The sequence below is a fragment of the Procambarus clarkii genome, chromosome 16 (assembly GCF_040958095.1).
Source record: "Procambarus clarkii isolate CNS0578487 chromosome 16, FALCON_Pclarkii_2.0, whole genome shotgun sequence".
In the NCBI taxonomy this organism is placed as follows: Eukaryota; Metazoa; Arthropoda; class Malacostraca; order Decapoda; family Cambaridae; genus Procambarus; species Procambarus clarkii.
In genome coordinates, this window is record NC_091165.1 from 14,009,723 (window position 1) to 14,034,425 (window position 24,703).

The window sequence follows — 24,703 nt, forward strand, 5'->3', positions numbered from 1 at the left end:
CAGGAGGCCTATTGGCTCATACTTCCTCTTCTTTCTTCTCTGTTGGTTCGGGGTCTTGAAGTGGGATATATAATAATATATAAATTTTTGCCATGGGAGACGATACTAACAACGAATTCCGACTGAATCAATGCTCCCTATTATCCACGAGAAGCGACACCATCAAAGATGAACCAACAGCAGTCTTGGACACCGTTCCCATTGGGAACGTCAACAGATCCGTCACATTAGAGCGATCCACAAACTGAATCCCTTTCTCTGACTCGTCTCGTCTACGATAGACAATTTCATTAAATAATCTTGAAAACACTTACAAATCCCTTTTTTTTTTACGTGTCTCTCCTAATAAAATCCAAAGCAAGATTATTCCAACTCTTCCCATTGAGGGCAACACGATTGACGAGATGTAGGTAACCTCACCCCACAAGACGTGGAAGCCATATTCGAAACGGAAAACTAATATCGCGGGCAATTGTCTCGTGAAAATGTTGTATCTTGAACATTAGCCCGGCGCGGCGTTGGGGAATGTGTGGCAAAAGTTGGGGAAACTCCGCCAGTTTGTTGTCTCGACGTCCCTGGAGACGAATATTCCCAGACCAAGTCAGGAGTTAATTCCCGACGCGGCCGTCAGGGAGCTGCACCATCTGTTCCCAAACTTCATTTTATGGCCGAACGTAAATGCTTCTGGTGTGAAAAGATTCCTGTGAGATGTTCTCATAATGACCCCCGAAAGCAAGTGGCGGTGAAAGAGGAGAGTAAAAATTAAAATTTAGTTCCATCTTAGTGATAGATTTGTGTTGATTACTCTATGGCCGAAAAGTGGCTGTTTGTAGGCACAGTGTTCGTTCAGAATATTTCTTCTTCTCCGTTAAATTAATAACCAACCTTTAAATTATAATATTTTGCCATCAAAATCCTTCGTGCCAGAACAACGTGCGGTTTAGTGAGGTTAGTTTATGAGAATGTCAGATGCTAGCTTAGCAGGTACGGTTTAGAAAGGTTAGGTTCCAGTGAGTGCCAGGGTTCGGTGAGTGCCAGGTTCCAGTGAGTGCCAGGGTTCAGTGAGTGCCAGGTTCCAGTGAGTGCCAGGGTTCGGTGAGATCGTATGATTTAGTGAAATTGAGTTTAGTAGTAACTACAGGTGACGATCACACAGAGGAAGTAAGCTCATTCTTCTCAATGTTTGCTGGCAGTTAAATTAACAAGATTCAGAACTGAGGAGTACTACAATACATTGCCAAGATGAACTCGTTCCCCAGTCTCCCGAGAAGGTCTGAAAAGTGGCTACTGAAATTTAACTCATACAAATACAAGATTGCGAGAATATGAATTGAAGGGAGGAAGCCTTAAATAGTGTATATGATGAAAGGAAGGTAATTAATTTACCACTTCTGAAAATGTGAAAGATTTGGAAGTAGACAGCTTGAGATTTAACAACACACTTACGTCAGGAGAATAACGCCTACAACATATGTCATATTGACAAACATCTGTATAACCTAAGAAAAATTGGACATAGGTGTTTATATATATATATATATATATATATATATATATATATATATATATATATATATATATATATATATATATGTATGTCGTACCTAATAGCCAGAACGCACTTCTCAGCCTACTATGCAAGGCCCGATTTGCCTAATAAGCCTAGTTTTTATGAATTAATTGTTTTTCGACTACCTAACCTAACTTTTTCGGCTACCTAACCTAACTTTTTCGGCTACCTAACCTAACCTAACTTTTTCGGCTACCTAACCTAACCTATAAAGATAGGTTAGGTTGGGTTGGTTAGGTTCGGTCATATATCTACGTTAATTTTAACTCAAAAATAAAAAAAATGACCTCATACATAATGAAATGGGTAGCTTTATCAGTTCATAAGAACAAAATTAGATAAAATCTATTAATTCAGGAAAACTTAGCTTATTAGGCAAATCGGGCCTTGCATAGTAGACTGAGAAGTGAGTTCTGGCTACTAGGTACGACATATATATATATATATATATATATATATATATATATATATATATATATATATATATATATATATATATATATATGATTCTCATGATGCACTCTACCTCATCACCAGATGTCTGTCCCTCCCCAGGTTAACCTACTTTCTGAGGTGTTCACCATCTTACAGTAGCCAAAAACTAAGTGAGTATGACCGGTTACTGAAATCAATGCTAGAAAAAGCCCTTAACCTCTCTCTCGATGACCTACAGTGGAAACAAGCCTCTCTTCCCGTAAGACTTGGGGGCCTCGGAGTTCGAACAGCAACGCAAATCGCTGTTCCAGCCTTCCTGTCCTCCTTATCAGCATCCGACGACCTTGTGAAGGAAATTCTACCTGCTCACTTACATTAGCTGGCAGGTGTACATGATCCCAATTTTACACGCTGTGCCACAGAGTGGGCCTCTCGTGCAGGCCAATCACCATAACCACCATCCCCAAAAGCCCACAAGCAATCCAGCTGGGATGGCCCCATTGTAGACCAAGTTGCTGCAGAGTGCCTGGGTGCTGCAACAACACAACACGACATTGCTCGCCTCACAGCAGTAGCAGCACCACATGCAGGGGATTTCCTGTTAGCAACCCCAATGTCGGCAACTGGCACGCGTCTCACACCACACGCCCTCCGAATTGCTGTGGCCCTCCGCCTTGCTGCCCCAATCCACACCAGATATATGTGTATTTGCAGCGAGGTGGTGGCTGACAGGTACGGCCACCATGGCCTACTCTGCCAAAGCACAGGGGGATGGCACTCGAGGCACAGTGAAGTTAACGACATCATCAAGAGGAGCCTCACCACAGCTGGATGCCCAGCTGAAAGAGAGCCCCGTTATCTAACGCCCCGTAACTCTGATGCTCTTATTGGTCGCCCGGATGGTATCACAGTGAACCCCTGGAAGAATGGCAAGCAGTTGGTATGGGACTACACGTGCGTATCAACCCTGGCTAACACCTACATTAACCTCAGTGTTGCACAACCAGGTGGCGCTGCCACCCACAGGGAAGCAGCCAAATCCCGTAAGTATAGAGAACTGGATCACCACTACAATTTTGTCCCCATTGCTTCTGAGACACTCGGCGCCTGGGGTAAAAGTGCTACCAGTTTTTTGAAGGAACTGGGTTCTAGGCTCATTGAAACGACAAGGGACCCAAGAGCTGCAAGCTTTCTTTTCCAGCGCCTCAGTGTGGCGATACAGAGGGGAAATGCGCACTGCATCCAGGGTTCCTGCCCGCCATCTGAGGAGCTGGAGGAACTCGACAACCTATGATAACCATCTTTGTAACCCATATGTAACTCCTTTTTTGTAACAAAGTTCAAATAAAGTAAATATATATATGTACATACAAAAGAATGGGGGTGGTAGGAGAAGATAATATTAGTGTTCAGTGAGAAACCACAAGGCCTCCTCTGAATACTTTTTATTTTCTTCTCCGAGGCTATGGGTCCCCACATTGGCACCAGAGGTGGTACCCTCACAAACTTTATATATATATATATATATATATATATATATATATATATATATATATATATATATATATATATATATATATTATTAGTATATTTTGGTAGGGGTCTTTCTTGTTAACATGAGTTGTTGAATATGACCGAAAGGGTAAGATTAATGATTCTAGCACGAATCTTCTCAATATTTCTTTGTTTTTCTTCATTGTCGAGGGAAGTTGAAAAATTAACTCTCTAGCGTTCATTTTCACACTTTATTATGGTCTGACGCCTAGGAATACATTTCGCAAGGTACTCCTTACATTCTCAGACAAGTTTACCGTGTTTAGCACCGGATCATGTTCTCTTTGGGTGAAGTGATAAAGAACAAGTGGACATAACATAATGGGTATTAATTGGAAATTAAATGTATCAACACCGGCATCTTATGTTCATGAGGTAGGTCATTGGGTCCTGTCTCTGCATTGGCTCGGGGTCTTGAAGTGAATAGAATGTAATTATGTGTTAGCTGGTTGTTGATTGCTGGTCAGGACTTCTTGATATGTAGTTCCACGCTGATGTCCAGTCTCCTGCTGTCGTTATACCTGTCGAATATTTCAGTGTTGCTTGTCAAGATGTCTCTGGTGATGGTCTGGGTTGTGTGTGGAGATTATATGCTCCTTGATGGAGCTTTGTTGTTTGTGCATTGTTAATTGCTTAGAGAGAGAGAGAGAGAGAGAAAGAGACGTTGTTGTCTTACCTATATACTGAGATCTTTGGGTCTTACAGTCCTCAAGTCTTACAGTCTTACTCTACAAAGTTCCTTGTCGACCTGCTTCCAACCAGAGCTGTCCTCTACCTGTTGACATAAATATATCATCAACAAAGGACAAAGTCCGTCCCTCTGATGTCGGACGTTTGCAGCAGTTGAAGGACGCACTCCAGCAAAATTCGGTGTTACGTTTCAGTTACGAGATGGAGAATGATGGAAGCTGCCATTTCTAGATGTAACAGTCATGGAAAGGAATGGAGACCTTCATACTGCAGTCTACACTAAGGAAACGAACATAGGAATGTGCCTTAATGCCATTAGTGACTGCCCAGACAGGTACAAGAGGAGTGTTGTCAACGCCTACATCGACCGAGCTCTCACTCACAGCCGTGGTTGGAAGCAGGTCGACGAAGAACTCTGTAGAGTAGGGTAGATCCTAGTCAGTAATGGCTTCTCTAACGGTTATGTTGGATATGTCATTAAAATAAAGGTGACACGCCATACAACCTATGGAGAAGCAACTAACAGGACAGAGGGAAACAGGAATAGATGCAACAGAGCTAGGAACAAATACATAAAAAAGGAGAGTATTGGAATGAAATTACGAGACCGATATTGCTATCAAAGCGAAAAAGTAACCTAAATTACTATATAGCCATATAAGAAGAAAAAGGACAGTGAACGGCCAAGTGAGAAGACTACACAAAATGGGAAGGATATATACAGAAAGTGATAAGGAAATCTGAGAGGTACTAAATGCCAGTTTCCGTGGAGTGTTCACAAACTAATCTGAGCAGCTCCCAATGTTAGAAGAGGAGATGACCTTAGATGAGAGACTAACAGATATAGAGGTGACAACAGAGGAGGTAAGGAAACTACTAACAACACTGGATGAAACTAAAGCGGTTGGACCAATGTACCACCGTGGATACTAAACAGAGGCAGTACCTCAGTGTGCCTCTAGCAAGGATCTTTAGTGGGTCAATTACGAAGGGAGAATTGCCCAGTTGCTGGAATAAGGCAAATTTGGTATAAAATGTCCAGAAAGAAGACTGCTCTCGGCATTTGTCGGGAGCAGCCGTGTTCGCTCTGCTAGACATCGCTGCCTGCCCACAAGACATCCATCGCCACTATGACCCATTGAGGGGGTGGCACATGGGACCAGCCATTTGGTACCATGCTTCAGAGAGTGAAGGCTACCTTCCTTCAGAGAGTGAAGGCTACCTTCCTTCAGAGAGTGAAGGCTACCTTCCTTCAGAGAGTGAAGGCTACCTTCCTGGACGACCGTGCATTAATCAAGAGTGAACTACTGCAAGCCTTCACCACCATCCCCAACGTCACACCCGTCGACTTTCGTCAGGAGGGAGTGGATGTTGTTCTCTTCTACTCACAGAACGATAACCTCGACACACTTCCTATCCGCACCGCACTTGCAGATGCTAATCTCGGCCTCATTTTCTCTGGGCGGCACCTTGCTGAGAGAACAGTCTTCATCAGGAGACCCAGCAAATGTATCACCGACCATAGCCCCCAAGGCATTGAACCTGAGAACTCTCCTGTGATGTCAACCGATCTCAGAATCCTCGATTATACCTTCGGAAACCGCTCGACCGTGAAACTGACCTTCGCCACCATAGTTGCTGCGGACCTTGCTACCACACAAGGGCTCAAGTGCATTGGTGACAAGATTCCACCAGCCCTGATCATGAAGGAACGCTATAACGATCTTCAACAGTGCTTTCCAAGTGTTACCAGTACACGCACTTCACCAATAAATATCTGGAATGCGTCACCACGTGCAGCATATGTGCTGAGGACCACCAATGCACCGTCTGCATTGCTGATTTCAAACATTGTCTAACTGTGAGGTGGTTGGGGCCACTGATCAGTGCCTCCTGCCTCCAACTGGATCCTGCTCCTTATTCAAGTTTTCTCCATCCTCGCCTCTGCCTTCCACTCCCTGCTTACCAGCTCTATGGTCCATGGAGTTGGATATATCGTCAACAGTGACGGTATCGCTAGGTGCATTCACTAGAACACTATATTGATGAATGTGAAACCGTAAAGGACTTTAGACCTCCTGGCCTCTTGTACCACCAACTGTGTAACTATTTTATTGACTCAGGTGTTCTGGACAACATCCTAACAATTTATCCAAAATTTGCTTGTCCATTTTAAAGAATGAAGAACAATTTTTATTTATATTACTTCTAAGCTGCATCACTTATGAACCTATCCCTGCCCTTGTGTGGCAGTGCACAGTAGAAAGTTGTTTTCACATATCCACACATTAAAACATTGATTGTAACCATGATATATATGTGCTTCAGCCTACAGTTTAGACCTATTGTCTTATGTATGACCCTCTGTCCTGCGTGACAGTGAATACCAGCATTATCCTCACTTTAATAAGACTATCAAAATCCTCAGATTAGACAAAATTGTAATTAATTTTGTCAATAAAGATGTTAATAATAAATAAAGGTAAAGTTAGAACATCATTCAGGAACCTAAATAAGGAGGCATTTAGATAGCTGTACACCGCCATTGTGAGACCAGTCTTAGACTATGCCGCCCCATCATGGAGCCCCCACATGAAGAAACTGGAAAAGGTTCAGAAGTTGCGATGGGGCTCTTCCCAGAATTGCGATGAATGGGACATGAAGAGCGATTGAAAGAACTTAACCAAACGATTGAAAGAACTTAACCTAACGATAGTAGAAAAAAATGAAAGAGGAGAAACATGACAGAGACGTATGAAGCACTTCGGGGAATTGACAGAGTGGAAGTAAAGGAAATGTTCACACAATGTCACTAGAACAAGGGGGGACATGGGTGGAAGCTTAAGACTAAGATGAGTCATAGGGGGGCCTGACAGCTGAGTGGACAGCGTTTGGGATTCGTAGTCCTCAGGTTCCGGGTTCGATCCCCGGTGGAGGCGGAAACAAATGGGCAGAGATTCTTTCACTCTGATGCTCCGGCAGATACTTCCCCGGGCCGGCAGATACTTCCCCGGGCCGGCAGATACTTCCCCGGGCCGGCAGATGCTTCCCCGGGCCGGCAGATGCTTCCCCGGGTCGGCAGATGCTTCCCCGGGTCGGCAGATGCTTCCCCGGGCCGGCAGATGCTTCCCCGTGCCAGCAGATACTTCCCCGTGCCGGCAGATACTTCCCCCGTGCCGGCAGATACTTCCCCGTGCCGGCAGATACTTCCCCGGGCCGGCAGATACTTCCCCGGGCCGGCAGATACTTCCCCGGGCCGGCAGATACTTCCCCGGGCCGGCTGATACTTCCCCGGGTCGGCTGATACTTCCCCGGGCCGGCAGATACTTCCCCGGGCCGGCAGATACTTCCCCGGGCCGGCAGATACTTCCCCGGGCCGGCAGATACTTCCCCGGGCCGGCAGATACTTCCCCGGGCCGGCAGATACTTCCCCGGGCAGGCAGATACTTCCCCGGGCCGGCAGATACTTCCCCGTGCCGGCAGATACTTCCCAGTGCCGGCAGATACTTCCCCGGGCCGGCAGATACTTCCCCGGGCAGGCAGATACTTCCCCGTGCCGGCAGATACTTCCCAGTGCCGGCAGATACTTCCCAGTGCCGGCAGATACTTCCCCGGGCCGGCAGATACTTCCCCGGGCAGGCAGATACTTCCCCGTGCCGGCAGATACTTCCCCGTGCCGGCAGATACTTCCCCGGGCCGGCAGATACTTCCCCGGGCCGGCAGATACTTCCCAGTGCCGGCAGATACTTCCCCGGGCCGGCAGATACTTCCCCGGGCCGGCAGATACTTCCCCGGGCCGGCAGATACTTCCCCGTGCCGGCAGATACTTCCCAGTGCCGGCAGGTACTTCCCAGTGCCGGCAGATACTTCCCCGGGCCGGCAGATACTTCCCCGGGCAGGCAGATACTTCCCCGTGCCGGCAGATACTTCCCAGTGCCGGCAGATACTTCCCCGGGCCGGCAGATACTTCCCCGGGCAGGCAGATACTTCCCCGTGCCGGCAGATACTTCCCCGGGCCGGCAGATACTTCCCAGTGCCGGCAGATACTTCCCCGGGCCGGCAGATACTTCCCCGGGCAGGCAGATACTTCCCCGTGCCGGCAGATACTTCCCAGTGCCGGCAGATACTTCCCAGTGCCGGCAGATACTTCCCGGACTTTCTCTGCAAACTGTCACCACAAAAGAAATATATTACGTCTCCGAAACTTTTAACTTTACAAGTATTTTTCCCCTGTGAGTAATTTTCTTTGTGGTTTGCCTCGCGGAGAACCCGCTCCTGTTTTCCTCCTGTTAACCGCGGGCTGCGTTAGTCCTGTCAACCCCGGTCTGCGTCACTCCTGTTTTCTTCCTGTTAACCGCGGGCTGCGTCAGTCCTGTTCCTGTTAACCGCGGCCTGCGTCAGTCCTGTTCCTGTTAACCGCGGGTTGCGTCAGTCCTGTTTTCTTCCTGTTAACCGCGGGTTGCGTCAGTCCTGTTTTCTTCCTGTTAACCGCGGGCTGCGTCAGTCCTGTTTTCTTCCTGTTAATCGCGGGTTGCGTCAGTCCTGTTTTCTTCCTGTTAACCGCGGGCTGCGTCAGTCCTATTTTCTTCCTGTTAACCGCGGGCTGCGTCAGTCCTGTTTTCTTCCTGTTAACCGCGGGCTGCGTCAGTCCTGTTTTCTTCCTGTTAACCTCGGTCTGCTACGGGCCTGTTAACACCCAGTTGCGTCTCTACTCTAGTGTTCTTCACAAAGTCTACTCCGAGTCTTCGCTTTATCATTACTGAATGTTAGATCAGCACCCAGAGCGTAGTGCCGCCGTAGGCCTACTGATCCGTGAGAGGCGGGTCATCTCTGCAGCCAATCACAACCACGCATATATCTATCTGCCCAGCCAATGTAAACGTGAGGATAGGGTTTCGCGCCCATTCTCTCTCAATATACCCCCCCCCCTCTCCCCTGTCTCACTTCTTGCCACTCTCTGCCCTCTCAACCTGCGCCCTCATGGTCTCTTCCCCCTGTTTATCTTCCTGTCTGCCGTGGTCGACCCGGTCGCTCTGAAGGCCTCTATTTCTGAATGTATATTTGTCTGTCCTTTCACTGATTACCTCTGTCTCTCTCTCTATATATATAAACATAATATATCAGTTTACCATTGACGTGTGTGTCATCCGCAGGTGAGAGGAGCTTAATAGTGTGAAATATTAACAAATATGATAAGTAGCTGATTTGTCATGCGGAAGGGGCGAGGCTTGAGAAAGCCTTTAAGGTTGTCTTTGGATCGTCTGTTTTATGCTACCACGGGCAAAGTGTGAATAGCAGGTCGTTTATTATTTCGCCTAGCTCAGTGGATAATGGTGTATACTACAATAAAAAAATATTTTTCAAAATTTAATACTAGCGACTCTAACCAGCCTATGTCCGCCCTGTACTCCAGACCATTCCCTTGCAAAGTTTTGAGAGGGTAGCCCCAAGCGTCTAGCTCTCAGCCTTAGACAGACAGACACGTTCTCTTGTTGACATAGATTGACCTCCTTGTCCTGACGTCATGCGAACAGTTGATTTATGTAAACATTACAGCCAAGGGGGGTTTAAGCACTGCTGACTCCACATCGAATTTATAGCCTTGGTTGTCAATTATGATCCACGTTGCTGTTATTGATGGCATGTTGTCATGAGCAATGTTGCTGTTACCATTATTGATGACAAGTGATTTATGGAACAGTTATGGAACTCTTAACAGAATCATATGACGGGGAGAATTAGGATAGATCTATATCAAATGTTTAAAAATATGGCTGAGTAGTGTCGTGAGGATCATCCTGGAAATTGATATGAAAATTAAACTCGTAACACACTCCGATGAAACGTGTTATTCCAATTGTAGTCTTATAATTATGTATATCAAATTATATACCATATATAATACAAATAGATGACATGCAGTAAAGCCTTAATTGCATATTTTTTGTGGGGGGGGACAAGGGGGGGGAACATGAATTGAAAACGTGTACACATCGGTGGAATTATTTAGTCAAGGAAGCCGTGATAAGGGAGTTTAGGAGAGAAGGTTAAAGGAACTAGTGAATCTGGACGCTGGCACAAGGCGATTGAAACCGATAACCCCCAATATTTATGAACGAGGAAAATGTGGGCGAGGGTAAGGAGCCGCAAGTGCCAGCAGTGCCACGAGTGTGTGGGTGCCAGTCCCAGCAGTGTGTGGGTGCCAGTGCCAGCAGTGTGTGGGTGCCAGTGCCAGCAGTGTGTGGGTGCCAGTCCCAAAAGTGCCAGCAGTGCCAGCAGTGTGGGGGTGCCAGTGCCAGCAGTGTGTGGTGCCAGTGCCAGCAGTGTGTGGGTGCCAGTGCCAGCAGTGTGTGGGTGCCAGTCCCAGCAGTGTGTGGGTGCCAGTCCCAGCAGTGTGTGGGTGCCAGTGCCAGCAGTGTGTGGGTGCCAGTGCCAGCAGTGTGTAGGTGCCAGTGCCAGCAGTGTGTGGTGCCAGTGCCACGAGTGTTGGTGCCAGTCCCAGCAGTGTGTGGGTGCCAGTACCAAGAGTGCCAGCAGTGTGTGGGTGCCAGTGCCAGCAGTGTGTGGGTGCCAGTGCCAGCAGTGTGTGGGTGCCAGTGCCAGCAGTGTGTGGGTGCCAGTCCCAAGAGTGCCAGCAGTGCCAGCAGTGTGTGGGTGTCAGTGCTAGCAGTGTGTGGGTGCCAGTCCCAGCAGCGTGTGGGTGCCAGTGCCAGCAGTGTGTGGGTGCCAGTGCCAGCAGTGTGTGGGTGCCAGTCCCAGCAGTGTGTGGGTGCCAGTGCCAGCAGTGCGTGGGTGCCAGTGCCAGCAGTGTGTGGTGCCAGTCCCAGCAGTGCGTGGGTGCCAGTCCCAGCAGTGTGTGGGTGCCAGTCCCAGCAGTGCGTGGGTGCCAGTGCCAGCAGTGGGTGGGTGCCAGTCCCAGCAGTGCCAGCAGTGCGTGGGTGCCAGTCCCAGCAGTGCCAGGAGTGTGTGGGTGCCAGTCCCAGCAGTGCCAACAGTGCGTGGGTGCCAGTCCCAGCAGTGCCAGCAGTGCGTGGGTGCCAGTCCCAGCAGTGCCAGCAGTGCGTGGGTGCCAGTCCCAGCAGTGCCAGCAGTGTGTGGGTGCCAGTGCCAGCAGTGTGTGGGTGCCAGTCCCAGCAGTGCCAGTAGTGCGTGGGTGCCAGTGCCAGCAGTGTGTGGGTGCCAGTCCCAGCAGTGCCAGCAGTGCGTGGGTGCCAGTCCCAGCAGTGCCAGCAGTGTGTGGGTGCCAGTCCCAGCAGTGCCAGCAGTGTGTGGGTGCCAGTCCCAGCAGTGTGTGGGTGCCAGTCCCAGCAGTGTGTGGGTGCCAGTCCCAGCAGTGTGTGGGTGCCAGTGCCAGCAGTGTGTGGGTGCCAGTCCCAGCAGTGCCAGCAGTGCGTGGGTGCCAGTCCCAGCAGTGCCAGCAGTGTGTGGGTGCCAGTGCCAGCAGTGTGTGGGTGCCAGTGCCAGTAGTGTGTGGGTGCCAGTGCCAGCAGTGTGTGGGTGCCAGTCCCAGCAGTGCCAGGAGTGCGTGAGTGCCAGTCCCAACAGTGCCAGCAGTGCGTGGGTGCCAGTCCCAGCAGTGCCAGGAGTGCGTGAGTGCCAGTCCCAGCAGTGCCAGCAGTGCGTGAGTGCCAGCCCCAGCAGTCCCAGCAGTGTGTGGGTGCCAGTGCCAGCAGTGTGTGGGTGCCATCCCCAGCAGTGCCAGCAGTGTGTGGTGCCAGTGCCAGCAGTGTGTGGTGCCAGTGCCAGCAGTGTGTGGGTGCCAGTGCCAGCAGTGTGTGGTGCCAGTGCCAGCAGTGTGTGGGTGCCAGTGCCAGCAGTGTGTGGTGCCAGTGCCAGCAGTGTGTGGGTGCCAGTGCCAGCAGTGTGTGGTGCCAGTGCCAGCAGTGTGTGGGTGCCAGTGCCAGCAGTGTGTGGTGCCAGTGCCAGCAGTGTGTGGTGCCAGTGCCAGCAGTGTGTGGGGCCAGTGCCAGCTGTGTGTGGGTGCCAGTGCCAGCAGTGTGTGGTGCCAGTGCCAGCAGTGTGTGGGTGCCAGTGCCAGCAGTGTGTGGGTGCCAGTCCCAGCAGTGTGTGGTGCCAGTCCCAGCAGTCCCAGCAGTGTGTGGGTGCCAGTCCCAGCAGTGTGTGGGTGCCAGTCCCAGCAGTGTGTGGGTGCCAGTGCCAGCAGTGCCACGAGTGTGTGGGTGCCAGTCCCAGCAGTGTGTGGGTGCCAGTCCCAGCAGTGTGTGGGTGCCAGTGCCAGCAGTGTGTGGGTGCCAGTCCCAGCAGTGTGTGGTGCCAGTCCCAGCAGTGCCACGAGTGTGTGGGTGCCAGTCCCAGCAGTGTGTGGGTGCCAGTGCCAGCAGTGTGTGGGTGCCAGTGCCAGCAGTGTGTGGGTGCCAGTCCCAGCAGTGTGTGGTGCCAGTGCCAGCAGTGTGTGGGTGCCAGTGCCAACAGTGTGGTGCCAGTGCCAGCAGTGTGTGGGTGCCAATGCCAGCAGTGTGTGGTGCCAGTCCCAGGAGTGCCAGCAGTGTGTGGGTGCCAGTGCCAGCAGTGTGTGGGTGCCAGTCCCAGGAGTGCCAGCAGTGTGTGGGTGCCAGCAGTGTGTGGGTGCCAGCAGTGTGTGGTGCCAGTGCCAGCAGTGTGTGGTGCCAGTGCCAGCAGTGTGTGGGTGCCAGTGCCAGCAGTGTGTGGTGCCAGTGCCAGCAGTGTGTGGTGCCAGTGCCAGCAGTGTGTGGGTGCCAGTGCCAGCAGTGTGTGGGTGCCAGTGCCAGCAGTGTGTGGGTGCCAGTCCCAGGAGTGCCAGCAGTGTGTGGGTGCCAGCAGTGTGTGGTGCCAGTGCCAGCAGTGTGTGGTGCCAGTGCCAGCAGTGTGTGGGTGCCAGTGCCAGCAGTGTGTGGTGCCAGTGCCAGCAGTGTGTGGTGCCAGTGCCAGCAGTGTGTGGGTGCCAGTGCCAGCAGTGTGTGGGTGCCAGTGCCAGCAGTGTGTGGTGCCAGTGCCAGCAGTGTGTGGTGCCAGTGCCAGCAGTGTGTGGGTGCCAGTGCCAGCAGTGTGTGGGTGCCAGTGCCAGCAGTGTGTGATGCCAGTGCCAGCAGTGTGTGGGTGCCAGTGCCAGCAGTGTGTGGTGCCAGTGCCAGCAGTGTGTGGGTGCCAGTGCCAGCAGTGTGTTGGTGCCAGTGCCAGCAGTGTGTGGTGCCAGTGCCAGCAGTGTGTGGGTGCCAGTGCCAGCAGTGTGTGGGTGCCAGTAGCAGCAGTGTGTGGGTGCCAGTGCCAGCAGTGTGTGGTGCCAGTCCCAGGCGTGCCAGCAGTGTGTGGGTGCCAGTCCCAGGAGTGCCAGCAGTGTGTGGGTGCCAGTGCCAGCAGTGTGTGGGTGCCAGTCCCAGCAGTGTGTGGTGCCAGTGCCTGCAGTGTGTGGTGCCAGTGCCAGCAGTGTGTGGGTGCCAGTGCCAGCAGTGTGTGTGGGTGCCAGTCCCAGCAGTGTGTGGTGCCAGTCCCAGGAGTGCCAGCAGTGTGTGGGTGCCAGTCCCAGGAGTGCCAGCAGTGTGTGGGTGCCAGTGCCAGCAGTGTGTGGGTGCCAGTCCCAGCAGTGTGTGGTGCCAGTCCCAGCAGTGTGTGGGTGCCAGTCCCAGCAGTGTGTGGTGCCAGTGCCAGCAGTGTGTGGTGCCAGTGCCAGCAGTGTGTGGGTGCCAGTCCCAGCAGTGTGTTGGTGCCAGTGCCAGCAGTGTGTGGGTGCCAGTCCCAAGAGTGCCAACAGTGCCAGCAGTGTGTGGTGCCAGTGCCAGCAGTGTGTGGTGCCAGTGCCAGCAGTGTGTGGGTACCAGTGCCAGCAGTGTGGGCGCCAGTGCCAGCAGTGTGTGGTGCCAGTGCCAGCAGTGTGTGGGTGCCAGTCCCAGCAGTGTGTGGGTGCCAGTGCCAGCAGTGTGTGGGTGCCAGTCCCAGCAGTGTGTGGGTGCCAGTGCCAGCAGTGTGTGGTGCCAGTGCCAGCAGTGTGTGGTGCCAGTGCCAGCAGTGTGTGGTGCCAGTGCCAGCAGTGTGTGGTGCCAGTGCCAGCAGTGTGTGGGTGCCAGTGCCAGGATGACCCACCCAGCGGGTTTTCGTGCCATTCATGTTGCTCTGAAAGTTGTTTTCAGAGCAACATCATATCCGCATTTATTGTGTAAATGAGAATATGGTGACCAAACCACACATCACAAAATGGGAAATCACCGATGTTTCGGTCCGTCCTGGACCGTTATTTAGTCATAGCGTGATTTGATTCGGTCCAGGATGGACCGAAACGTCGTCGTCTCCACATTTTCTGACGTGTGGTCTGGTCGTCACATCTTCAGCCTCGTTATTGTGACTCCTCGTCTGCAAACCAGTAGAATGTTACATTATTGTCTCTCGACGAAAACTGTTAGACCTTAAGGGCACAAGCCGTTTATTGTTAGACCTTAAGGGCACAAGCCGTTTATTTTTATCGATTAATATCCTATATATATATATATATATATATATATATATATATATATATATATATATATATATATATATATATATTCATGTTTTGATTTGTTTCAATTATCATTTTACATAATTACACAACTGGAAGTTTCATGTATGTTTGAACGTTGGATGTTGACAGCTTGACACAGTCATCCTCTGGTTCATACACTAACATTTTAACCTATTCTTAAATTGCCCATTTCTTGTTAGTTATACTGGGTATTGTGCAGAGACTGATAGTTGTTCCCGTGTGACTGTCCTCTCGTCAGCCGTACCACCGCTACTTGTCCTCCTACGAAGAACGTCGCTTATCGCTCGTATGCGTTGCATAAAGCCAAAAATTGTCATACTAGAAAATGGAAGCGGCTCGCAAAAGTGACGTACTGTCTGTCCCGTTTTCTGTTTTGGGTCCTCTGGTAGGTTAGGTAGCCCGTCCTAAGGTTTCCCATCGTTAAGAAAATGGTCAGTTTAAAGTGTTCTCTCCTAACCAGGAGAGGACACTTTAAATTGACCGTCAAGAGAGAGCGGAGTTACGGGCTCACCATAGCCCGTGCTACATGGACACTTAGTTCTGAGTAGCTAAATCTGAAACAAGAGAGAGCGGAGGCAGCGGCGGGTGGCCCACACATCCCGTGTTTACATAACCTTCTTTATCACTAACATCATTCAGTAAACAAAAGCATGACACTCGTACACTAACTAGGCCGCGTGGGTGATATTATAAGTATTTAATCATTCTTACTGATCATTCGCCGTCACTAGGCTGCCATGTGAAATATATTCCCGCATGTCTTCCACACCGCCTCACAACACCGCCTCACAACACCGCCTCACAACACCGCCTCACAACACCAGCCTCACAACACCAGCCTCACAACACGAGCCTCACAACACCAGCCTCACAACACCAGCCTCACAACACCAGCCTCACAACACCAGCCTCACAACACCAGCCTCACAACACCAGCCTCACAACACCAGCCTCACAACACCGCCTCACAACACCGCCTCACAACACCGCCTCACAACACCGCCTCACAACACCGCCTCACAACACCGCCTCACAACACCGCCTCACAACACCGCCTCACAACACCGCCTCACAACACCGCTTCACAACACCGCCTCACAACACCAGCCTCACAACACCGCCTCACAACACCAGCCTCACAACACCGCCTCACAACACTGCCCTCACAACACCGCCCTCACAACACCGCCTCACAACACCGCCTCACAACACCAGCCTCACAACACCAGCCTCACAACACCAGCCTCACAACACCAGCCTCACAACACCGCCTCACAATACCAGCCTCACAACACCGCCTCACAACACCAGCCTCACAACACCGCCTCACAACACCGCCTCACAACACCAGCCTCACAACACCAGCCTCACAACACCAGCCTCACAACACCAGCCTCACAACACCAGCCTCACAACACCGCCTCACAACACCGCCTCACAACACCGCCTCACAACACCGCCTCACAACACCGCCTCACAACACCAGCCTCACAACACCAGCCTCACAACACCAGCCTCACAACACCAGCCTCACAACACCAGCCTCACAACACCAGCCTCACAACACCGCCTCACAACACCGCCTCACAACACCAGCCTCACAACACCAGCCTCACAACACCAGCCTCACAACACCAGCCTCACAACACCAGCCTCACAACACCAGCCTCACAACACCGCCTCACAACACCAGCCTCACAACACCAGCCTCACAACACCGCCTCACAACACCGCCTCACAACACCGCCTCACAACACCAGCCTCACAACACCAGCCTCACAACACCGCCTCACAACACCAGCCTCACAACACCGGCCTCACAACACCGGCCTCACAACACCGCCTCACAACACCGCCTCACAACACCAGCCTCACAACACCGCCTCACAACACCGCCTCACAACACCGCCTCACAACACCAGCCTCACAACACCAGCCTCACAACACCGCCTCACAACACCAGCCTCACAACACCAGCCTCACAACACCAGCCTCACAACACCAGCCTCACAACACCAGCCTCACAACACCAGCCTCACAACACCGCCTCACAACACCGCCCTCACAACACCGCCCTCACAACATCAGCCTCACAACATCAGCCTCACAACACCGCCGTCACAACACCAGCCTCACAACACCAGCCTCACAACACCAGCCTCACAACACCAGCCTCACAACACCAGCCTCACAACACCAGCCTCACAACACCAGCCTCACAACACCAGCCTCACAACACCAGCCTCACAACACCGCCTCACAACACCAGCCTCACAACACCGCCTCACAACACCGCCTCACAACACCGCCTCTCGCTGCAGCATCGTAAGAACAACTTTGCCTCGCCACTATACTAGCCTTTTGAAATATTAGCATAAATTTATATCCACAAATTGCAAAAGTTAGTAACCGTTACCTTGCCGGTAATTAGGTTTTCCCCCGTGGCTGGGGACACAAAGCCTTTTAGCCTAAGCTTATCGAAGTCTTCCGAGACCAATGACTGAACTTAGTCAAGATGTGACCTACAACCGTAGACTAACTTTCTAGTACTGTACCTGTTTCGTACTAGACAAACAAGGACATCAGATATTAGGGAAAGTACCCGAATGTCTCGCCCTGTCCTGCAATCAGCTGTGAGCGGATTGAGTTTAAGCTCTTCAGGTCCCTCCAAAATACAGTGACTTCTCAGGTTCAGTTTCAACCAGAAATCCTCGAGATTTACAGGCCGCTTTCGGGTCGTCTCTTTGGAGCTTTCCCAGTAGATGGGAGTCCGGACATCAGTAAGATATGCCTCTCCAAATCGGCTCTTGTACAGCAAAGAAGTTCTTGGGACCAGTCCAGTAAAACTGCGTACTGTGTACGTTTATAACGTCTTAATATGTCAGAGCTGTTAGTTCCGTGTCTCGTCATTTCAGCGTCTTCGTAGACTTCCACTCCTGCCCGCTTGTTGCTGGTTCAACCATGTTGCTTTTTTGGTTGCTTCCAAGACGAGCTTTAGCCAAGATACCTCGGTAACCTGTCAATTGTCTTCTTGCAAGAATCAAGAAATTAACTTTTTTGTGATACTATTCACGTTCAAAATTGCTGAACCTAATTTGGTCAACTTACGTAACAGTTAACTGTTACTGTGTTTGTAAGTATAAAGGTCTTTATCAATGACACTTTTCTCTTCGTAGGCACTTATCTCGTTCACTGACACTTATCTCGTTCACTGACACTTATCTCGTTCACTGACACTTATCTCGTTCACTGACACTTATCTCGTTCACTGACACTTGACTGTGATCTTGCCTCACATTAGTTGGGAATATCGGCCCAGATGGGTTAATATTTCCTTCCTTAACATATTGTGGATGGCTTCTCCTGCCTGGTTGATCCTCCCGCCTGGTTGATCCTCCCGTGTCCCAGGGTTCCGTGTCCCAGGGTTCCGTGTCCGCAGGGTTCCGTGTCCGCAGGGTTCCGTGTCCGCAGGGTTCCGTGTCCGCAGGGTTCCGTGTCCGCAGGGTTCCGTGTCCGCAGGGTTCCGTGTCCCCAGGGTTCCGTGTCCGCAGGGTTCCGTGTCCCCAGGGTTCCGTGTCCCCAGGGTTCCGTGTCCCCAGGGTTCCGTGTCCACAGGGTTCCGTGTCCCCAGGGTTCCGTGTCCCCAGGGTTCCGTGTCCGCAGGGTTCCGTGTCCGCAGGGTTCCGTGTCCGCAAGGTTCCGTGTCCCCAGGGTTCCGTGTCCGCAGGGTTTCGTGTCCCAGGGTTCCGTGTCCGCAGGGTTCCGTGTCCGCAGGGTTCCGTGTCCCAGGGTTCCGTGGTTTGCCCCCAGATCTCCCAGGAAGTAGGCAGGTCTGTTCCCTCTGGTGAGTTTCATGATGTCGTTCAGGGGAAGGTAAGGTCGTCTTGGTGGTTGGTAACACGTTCCTCTGATTATACCTTTCGTCGTTTAGAGTTCAATTGCCAAGAAGTTTTCCTGAAAGTTAAATAGAATTTTGTGTGGTAAATTTCTCTTGACAGCAATTGCTGCTCCATCGTTGACCCGGTCAACTCTGTTGACTTGGGTTTTGTAGTTGAATAACTATCTTCTAACCATAAGTTTGTCCATGGCTGTTAATGAGTATTATATCCAGGGGTCAGATTCACGAAAGCACTTACGCAAACACTTACGAACCTGTACATCTTTTCTCAATCTTTGGCGGATTTGTTTCCAATTATTAAACAGTTAATGAACTCCGAAGCACCAGGAGGCTGCTTATAACAATAACAACAGTCGAATGGGAAGTTTTCATGCTTTTAAACTGTTTAATAAATGTAACCAAAGCCGTCAAAGATTGAGGAAAGATGTACACGTTCGTAAGTGCTTGCGTAAGTGCTTTCATGAATCTAGCCCCAGGTCAATATGTCTTTGTACAAGTTGCTGAGTGCCATTGCTGTGTGCGGAGACCAGCTTGGTACATTGTTTTGTATTATTTTTAATGACTGGATGACTGTGTTGAAGTTTGTAGGTTCGCTCCAACTGCTGGCTTTCTTGGGTTAGTGGCGCAGCCATTGTGGTGAACTTACTTCTACCCTCCGGTCGGGAGGGGGAGCCGGTCGGCCGAGCGGACAGCACGCTGGACTTGTGATCCTGTGGTCCCGGGTTCGATCCTGGGCGCCGGCGAGAAACAATGGGCAGAGTTTCTTTCACCCTATGCCCCTGTTACCTAGCAGTAAAATAGGTACCTGGGTGTTAGTCAGCTGTCACGGGCTGCTTCCTGGGGGCGGAGGCCTGGTCGAGGACAAGGCCGCGGGAACACTAAAGCCCCGAAATCATCTCAAGGTAACCCTCAAGATAACCCTAGGGAACACCCCGTAAGCTATGCAAAGTCTCAGTTCATGAGAGGAAATGCTACGATCTTCATTGCCCTGATTTCCACCTGAGAGGTACACAGCGCTATATAAGAGAGGAAGTCCAATATAATAGCCCTGGAATTTTTTAGAGGCAGGCAGAAACAGAGGGAGGAACAGACAAGCAGAAACGTTGCAGGAGTACGGATGGAGAGGGAGGAAATGCCCAAGACTGGACTACAATTCGTCATCAAGCCCACACATACTACACCCCCCAACTACACAGAAACTACCACACTCCCCAGTACCACCACCAAAACTGGACAAACCATTGCCAGAACAGCACACCCTGAGTCAGGGTGGAGGGGGGGGGGGAGAACTACCAAAACCTTCCAGAAGTGACACACAATATGGAAAATCATTCATGTTTGCAAAGATACAAGGTCTAAAGTCAAAATCAAGACATAAAGTGAAGTTCATAAATGGCCTCCTATTAAAGTCAAACTCCATATTTGGCGCATTCACGGTAACTGTACGAAAGATTACATGGATAAGGAAATCTGGATTCCAAATTATAATTTATATTGGGAGCCGGTCGGCCGAGCGGACAGCACACTGGACTTGTGATCCTGTGGTCCCGGGTTCGATCCCGGGCGCCGGCGAGAAACAATGGGCAGAATTTCTTTCACCCTATGCCCCTGATACCTAGCAGTAAAATAGGTACCTGGGTGTTAGTCAGCTGTCACGGGCTGCTTCCTGGGGGTGGAGGCCTAGTCGATGACCGGGCCGCGGTGACACTAAAAAGCCCCGAAATCATCTCAAGATAACCTCAAGATATAGATGTGATAGAGAAACTAGGTCAAATGGAGGAGTAGGTCTGTGTAATAAAGAGGACCTTGTATCCACAAAGCTACTAAACTCAACTAATGAGGTGGTAGAGGTACTTGGAATTAAGGTAGAAAAAATAAACCTAATTATTATTCTAATATATAAACCGCCAGATACAACGGTTGAGGAATTCATAGAGCAGATGCAAAAATAGAGAACATCCTTGATAATCTAGCAAACCCAGCTTCAGATATAATCTTCCTTGGATATTTAAATTTACCAAGTCTAAGATGGAGAATAGCAAACACAAATATCATAGCAGGGAATGACCCGGGAAATAACCAACCACAGGTCAGAGAACTTGAGAGATTCTGTGACAAATTTTCGCTCAATCAACAGATTACAGAACAACTAGGAACGAAAACACACTAGACTTGTTGTTCACAAACAAGAATGAACTAATCAGTGACATTACAATCTCGGATACTACATACTCAGACCATAAGTTCATTGAAGTGCGAACTAGCATAAATAACGGTAGTAAGTCTAAGAGATCCAACAAGCGAGAAGGGGTATTCAATCAATTCAATTTCAACAATAAGAGGATCGACTGGGAAAAATAAATGTAGACCTTGCAAACATTCAATGGGAGACGGTCTTAAGAGACAAAACTCCCACACAGGGAATAGCTCAACTGACAGCTGAAGCTTACAAGGTCTGCTTGAAGCACGTGCCTGTGAGGAGGGGCAGAAAGAGGACCACTCTAGAAAGAGAACGGAGACGACTGTACAGGAGAAGGAAAAAAATAACGGAAATGCTTAAACAGACACAACTATCACAAGCAAGGAAAATAATCCTAAACAGGGAGATCGAAGAAATAGAGCAAACGTTGAAGCGATCATACGAGTCTGAGGAAATGGAATAGGAACAGAAAGCTATACAAGAGATAAGGAAAAATCCAAAATAATTTTTCACATACGCAAAATCATAAACCTCCACCAGTATTGGACCTTTTATTACAACCGAAGGTACGTTCACAGAGGACAAGAAAGAAATTAGTGAAATTCTAAGAAGCCAGTATGAGGCTATGTTTAGCACACCAATAAATAACATGAAAGTTGATGACCCAGACAGCTTCTTTATGAATGACATTTAAGCTGCAGATAATATAACGGATATTACCAAAAACTCAGAAGACTTTGAAAGAGAAGTTGACAATATGCCCATGCACTCAGCTCCTGGGCCTGACTCGTGGAATTCAATATTCATAAAGAAATGTAAAGTACCAGTAGCGCGAGCACTCAGTGTAAATTGGAGAAAGAGCCTGGATACAGGGGAGATACCAGCTGCACTTAAATCTGCAGATATAGCTCCTCTGCATAAGGGGGGTAGTAGAGCCATGGCAAAAAATTATAGACCAGTTGCACTAACATCACACATAAAAGTTTTTGAAAGAGTGATTAAGAATCAAATTTCTAGTTTTATGGAAAACAATGAGTTGCACAACCCAGGACAACATGGATTCAGAACGAGAAAATCCTGTCTGTCACAATTACTCAACCACTACGAACAAAATCACACAAGTTCTAGAAGAAAAGCCAAATCCAGATGTTGTATACACAGACTATGCAAAGGCGTTCATCAAATGTGACCATGGAGTGATAGCACACAAAATGAGGTCAATGGGAATAACTAGTAAAGTAGGACGCTGGATACTCAATTTCCTGCCGAACAAAACACAAAGAGTAACAGTCAATCAAATAAAATCGAATCCGAGCGCAGTTAAAAGCTCTGTACCTCAAGGTACAGTCCTTGCCCCACTGCTTTTCCTTATTCTCATATCAGATATAGACAAAAATACAAGTCACAGCTTCGTATCATCCTTTGCAGATGACACAAAAATCAGCATGAAAATTACCTCTGCTGAAGACATTGAAAAACTACAAGCAGATATTAACAAAGTTTTCGATTGGACAGCAGAAAATAACGTGATGTTTAACAGTGATAAATTCCAGATACTCAGGTACGTCAAAAATGAGAAGCTGAAACATAATACAGGGTACAAAACACAATCAAGTCTGCCCATAGTAGGAAAACAGTATGTCAAGGATTTGGGAATAGTGATGTCGGACGACCTAACATTTAGGGAGCATAACCAAGCAAGTATTGCGTCAGCCAGAAAAATGATAGGATGGATTACGAGAACTTTCAAATCCAGGGATCCCATCACAATGGTTGTACTTTTCAAATCACTTGTGCTGTCCCGTCTTGAGTACTGCTCAGTACTCGCTTCCCCCTTCAGAGCCGGAGAGATTGCTGAAATAGAGGGAATACAGAGAACACATAAGGCACGCAATAAAGCACCTAAATTATTGGGATCGTCTCAAAGCTCTCCAAATGTACTCACTAGAAAGGAGACGAGAGAGATACCAAATAATATACACATGAAAAATACTGGAGGGCCAGGTCCCTAATCTACACAGTAAAATAACAACGTACTGGAGTGATCGACATGGAAGAAAATGCAGAATTCCCGGACGCAGGAGCGTGGGAGGGGAGGGGGGGAAACGCAGGCACGCACCCCGACGCTGGGGGAAAGGGGGAGTCGCTGGGACGTCCTCCCAGCGACTATAAGAAATATTACCAGAACAACCGTAGACATCTTCAAGAGAAAACTATATTGTTTTCTAAAAAAAAAAAAAAAAAAAAAAAAAAAGTGCCGGACCAACTGGGCTGTGGTGGGTATGTGGGCCTGCGGGCCGCGCCAAGCAACAGACTAGTAGAACAAAGTCTCACAAGTCAAGCCTGCCCTCGGGCCGGGCCTGGGGAGAAGAACTCCCAGAACCCCATCAACCAGGTATCAACCAGGTTCCTGCCTGTGGATGACTTGGGGGGGTTGTGGTGAACTTGTCCCCCTCAGTGCCCCCTCCCCTCTCTCGCTCAGCCGCCGGTGCCCCCCCCCCCTCCCTCAGCCGACGGTAGTATTTGATGCCTAGTAATGTGTTATCTCCCTGGTGTATTTCTGCCTTATACCTCAAGTCCACAGGCTGGTCAGCTCAAGAATGCTGGGCAGTATTAATACACTGTATAAACCTGTATGACCCAGCTGGGGAAGACGGCGGTAATCTCTTACACTGTATCTATAGTTTGTGTGTTTCTGGCGGGTTTGCAAGGTATCTTGTATCTCGTGACGGATGGGGGGGGGGGGGGGTAGAAACAGCCTAAGCTACTCTATCCCTTTGAGATGTAAGTTTTCTTGTCTCAATAAATGTACTTGAACTTATCTCGTGATAGTTGCTCCTCACCTTATCTCACGTGGGTAGACCCTCAGGTGTTTCACAGATAAGGAGTGTAGGTGCCGGTGGCACGCCTCGTCCCGTGTGAAGGTGGCGTGGGTAGTTGGACTGTAATCACCTGGCTGGTCCAATATGCCAGTTACCAGCTCTGCAATATAATTATCCTTCAGTTCTCGTGTAGACACGCACCCCGACGCTGGGGGGGGGGGAGAGACGCAGACACGCACCCCCGACGCTGGGGGGTGGGGGGAGACGCAGGTACGCACCCCGACGCTGGGGGGGGAGAGACGCAGACACGCACCCCGACGCTGGGGGGGGGGGCACGGACACGCACCCCGACGCTGGGGGGGGGGAGACGCAGACACGCACCCCGACGCTGGGGGAGGGGGCGCAGACACGCACCCCGACGCTGGGGGGGGGAGACGCAGACACGCACCCCGACGCTGGGGGGGGGGAGACGCAGACACGCACCCCGACGCTGGGGGGGGGGGGGAGACGCAGACACGCACCCCGACGCTGGGGGGGGGGGAGACGCAGACACACATGCCGATGCTGGGGGGGGGGGAGACGCAGACACACATGTCGACGCTGGGGGGGGGGGGAGACGCAGACACGCACCCCGACGCTGGGGGGGGGGAGACGCAGACACGCACCCCGACGCTGGGGGGGGGGGGAGACGCAGACACGCACTCCGACGCTGGGGGGGGGGGAGGAGACGCAGAAACGCACCCCGACGCGGGGGGGAGAGACGCAGACACGCACCCCGACGCTGGGGGGGGGGGAGACGCAGACACGCACCCCCGTCGCTGGGGGGGGGACGCAGACACGCACCCCCGACGCTATGGGAGGGGAGACGCAGACACGCACCCCGACGCTGGGGGGGGGGGACGCAGACACGCACCCCGACGCTGGGGGGGGAGACGCAGACACGCACCCCGACGCTGGGAGGGGGGAGACGCAGACACGCACCCCGACGCTGGGGGGGGGGAGACGCAGACACGCACCCCGACGCTGGGGGGGGGGGAGACGC

The 24,703-nt window shown here is 50.6% G+C and overlaps 1 protein-coding gene across 1 annotated transcript; it reads left to right on the forward strand.

Annotated features, from left to right (window-relative positions):
* Positions 1-7,195: 7,195 nt before the first annotated feature.
* Positions 7,196-8,485, forward strand: LOC138365227 (uncharacterized). The gene has a single exon (XM_069325491.1). It carries the CDS (start codon positions 7,196-7,198, stop codon positions 8,483-8,485), a length of 1,290 nt encoding a protein of 429 aa, XP_069181592.1.
* Positions 8,486-24,703: the final 16,218 nt, after the last annotated feature.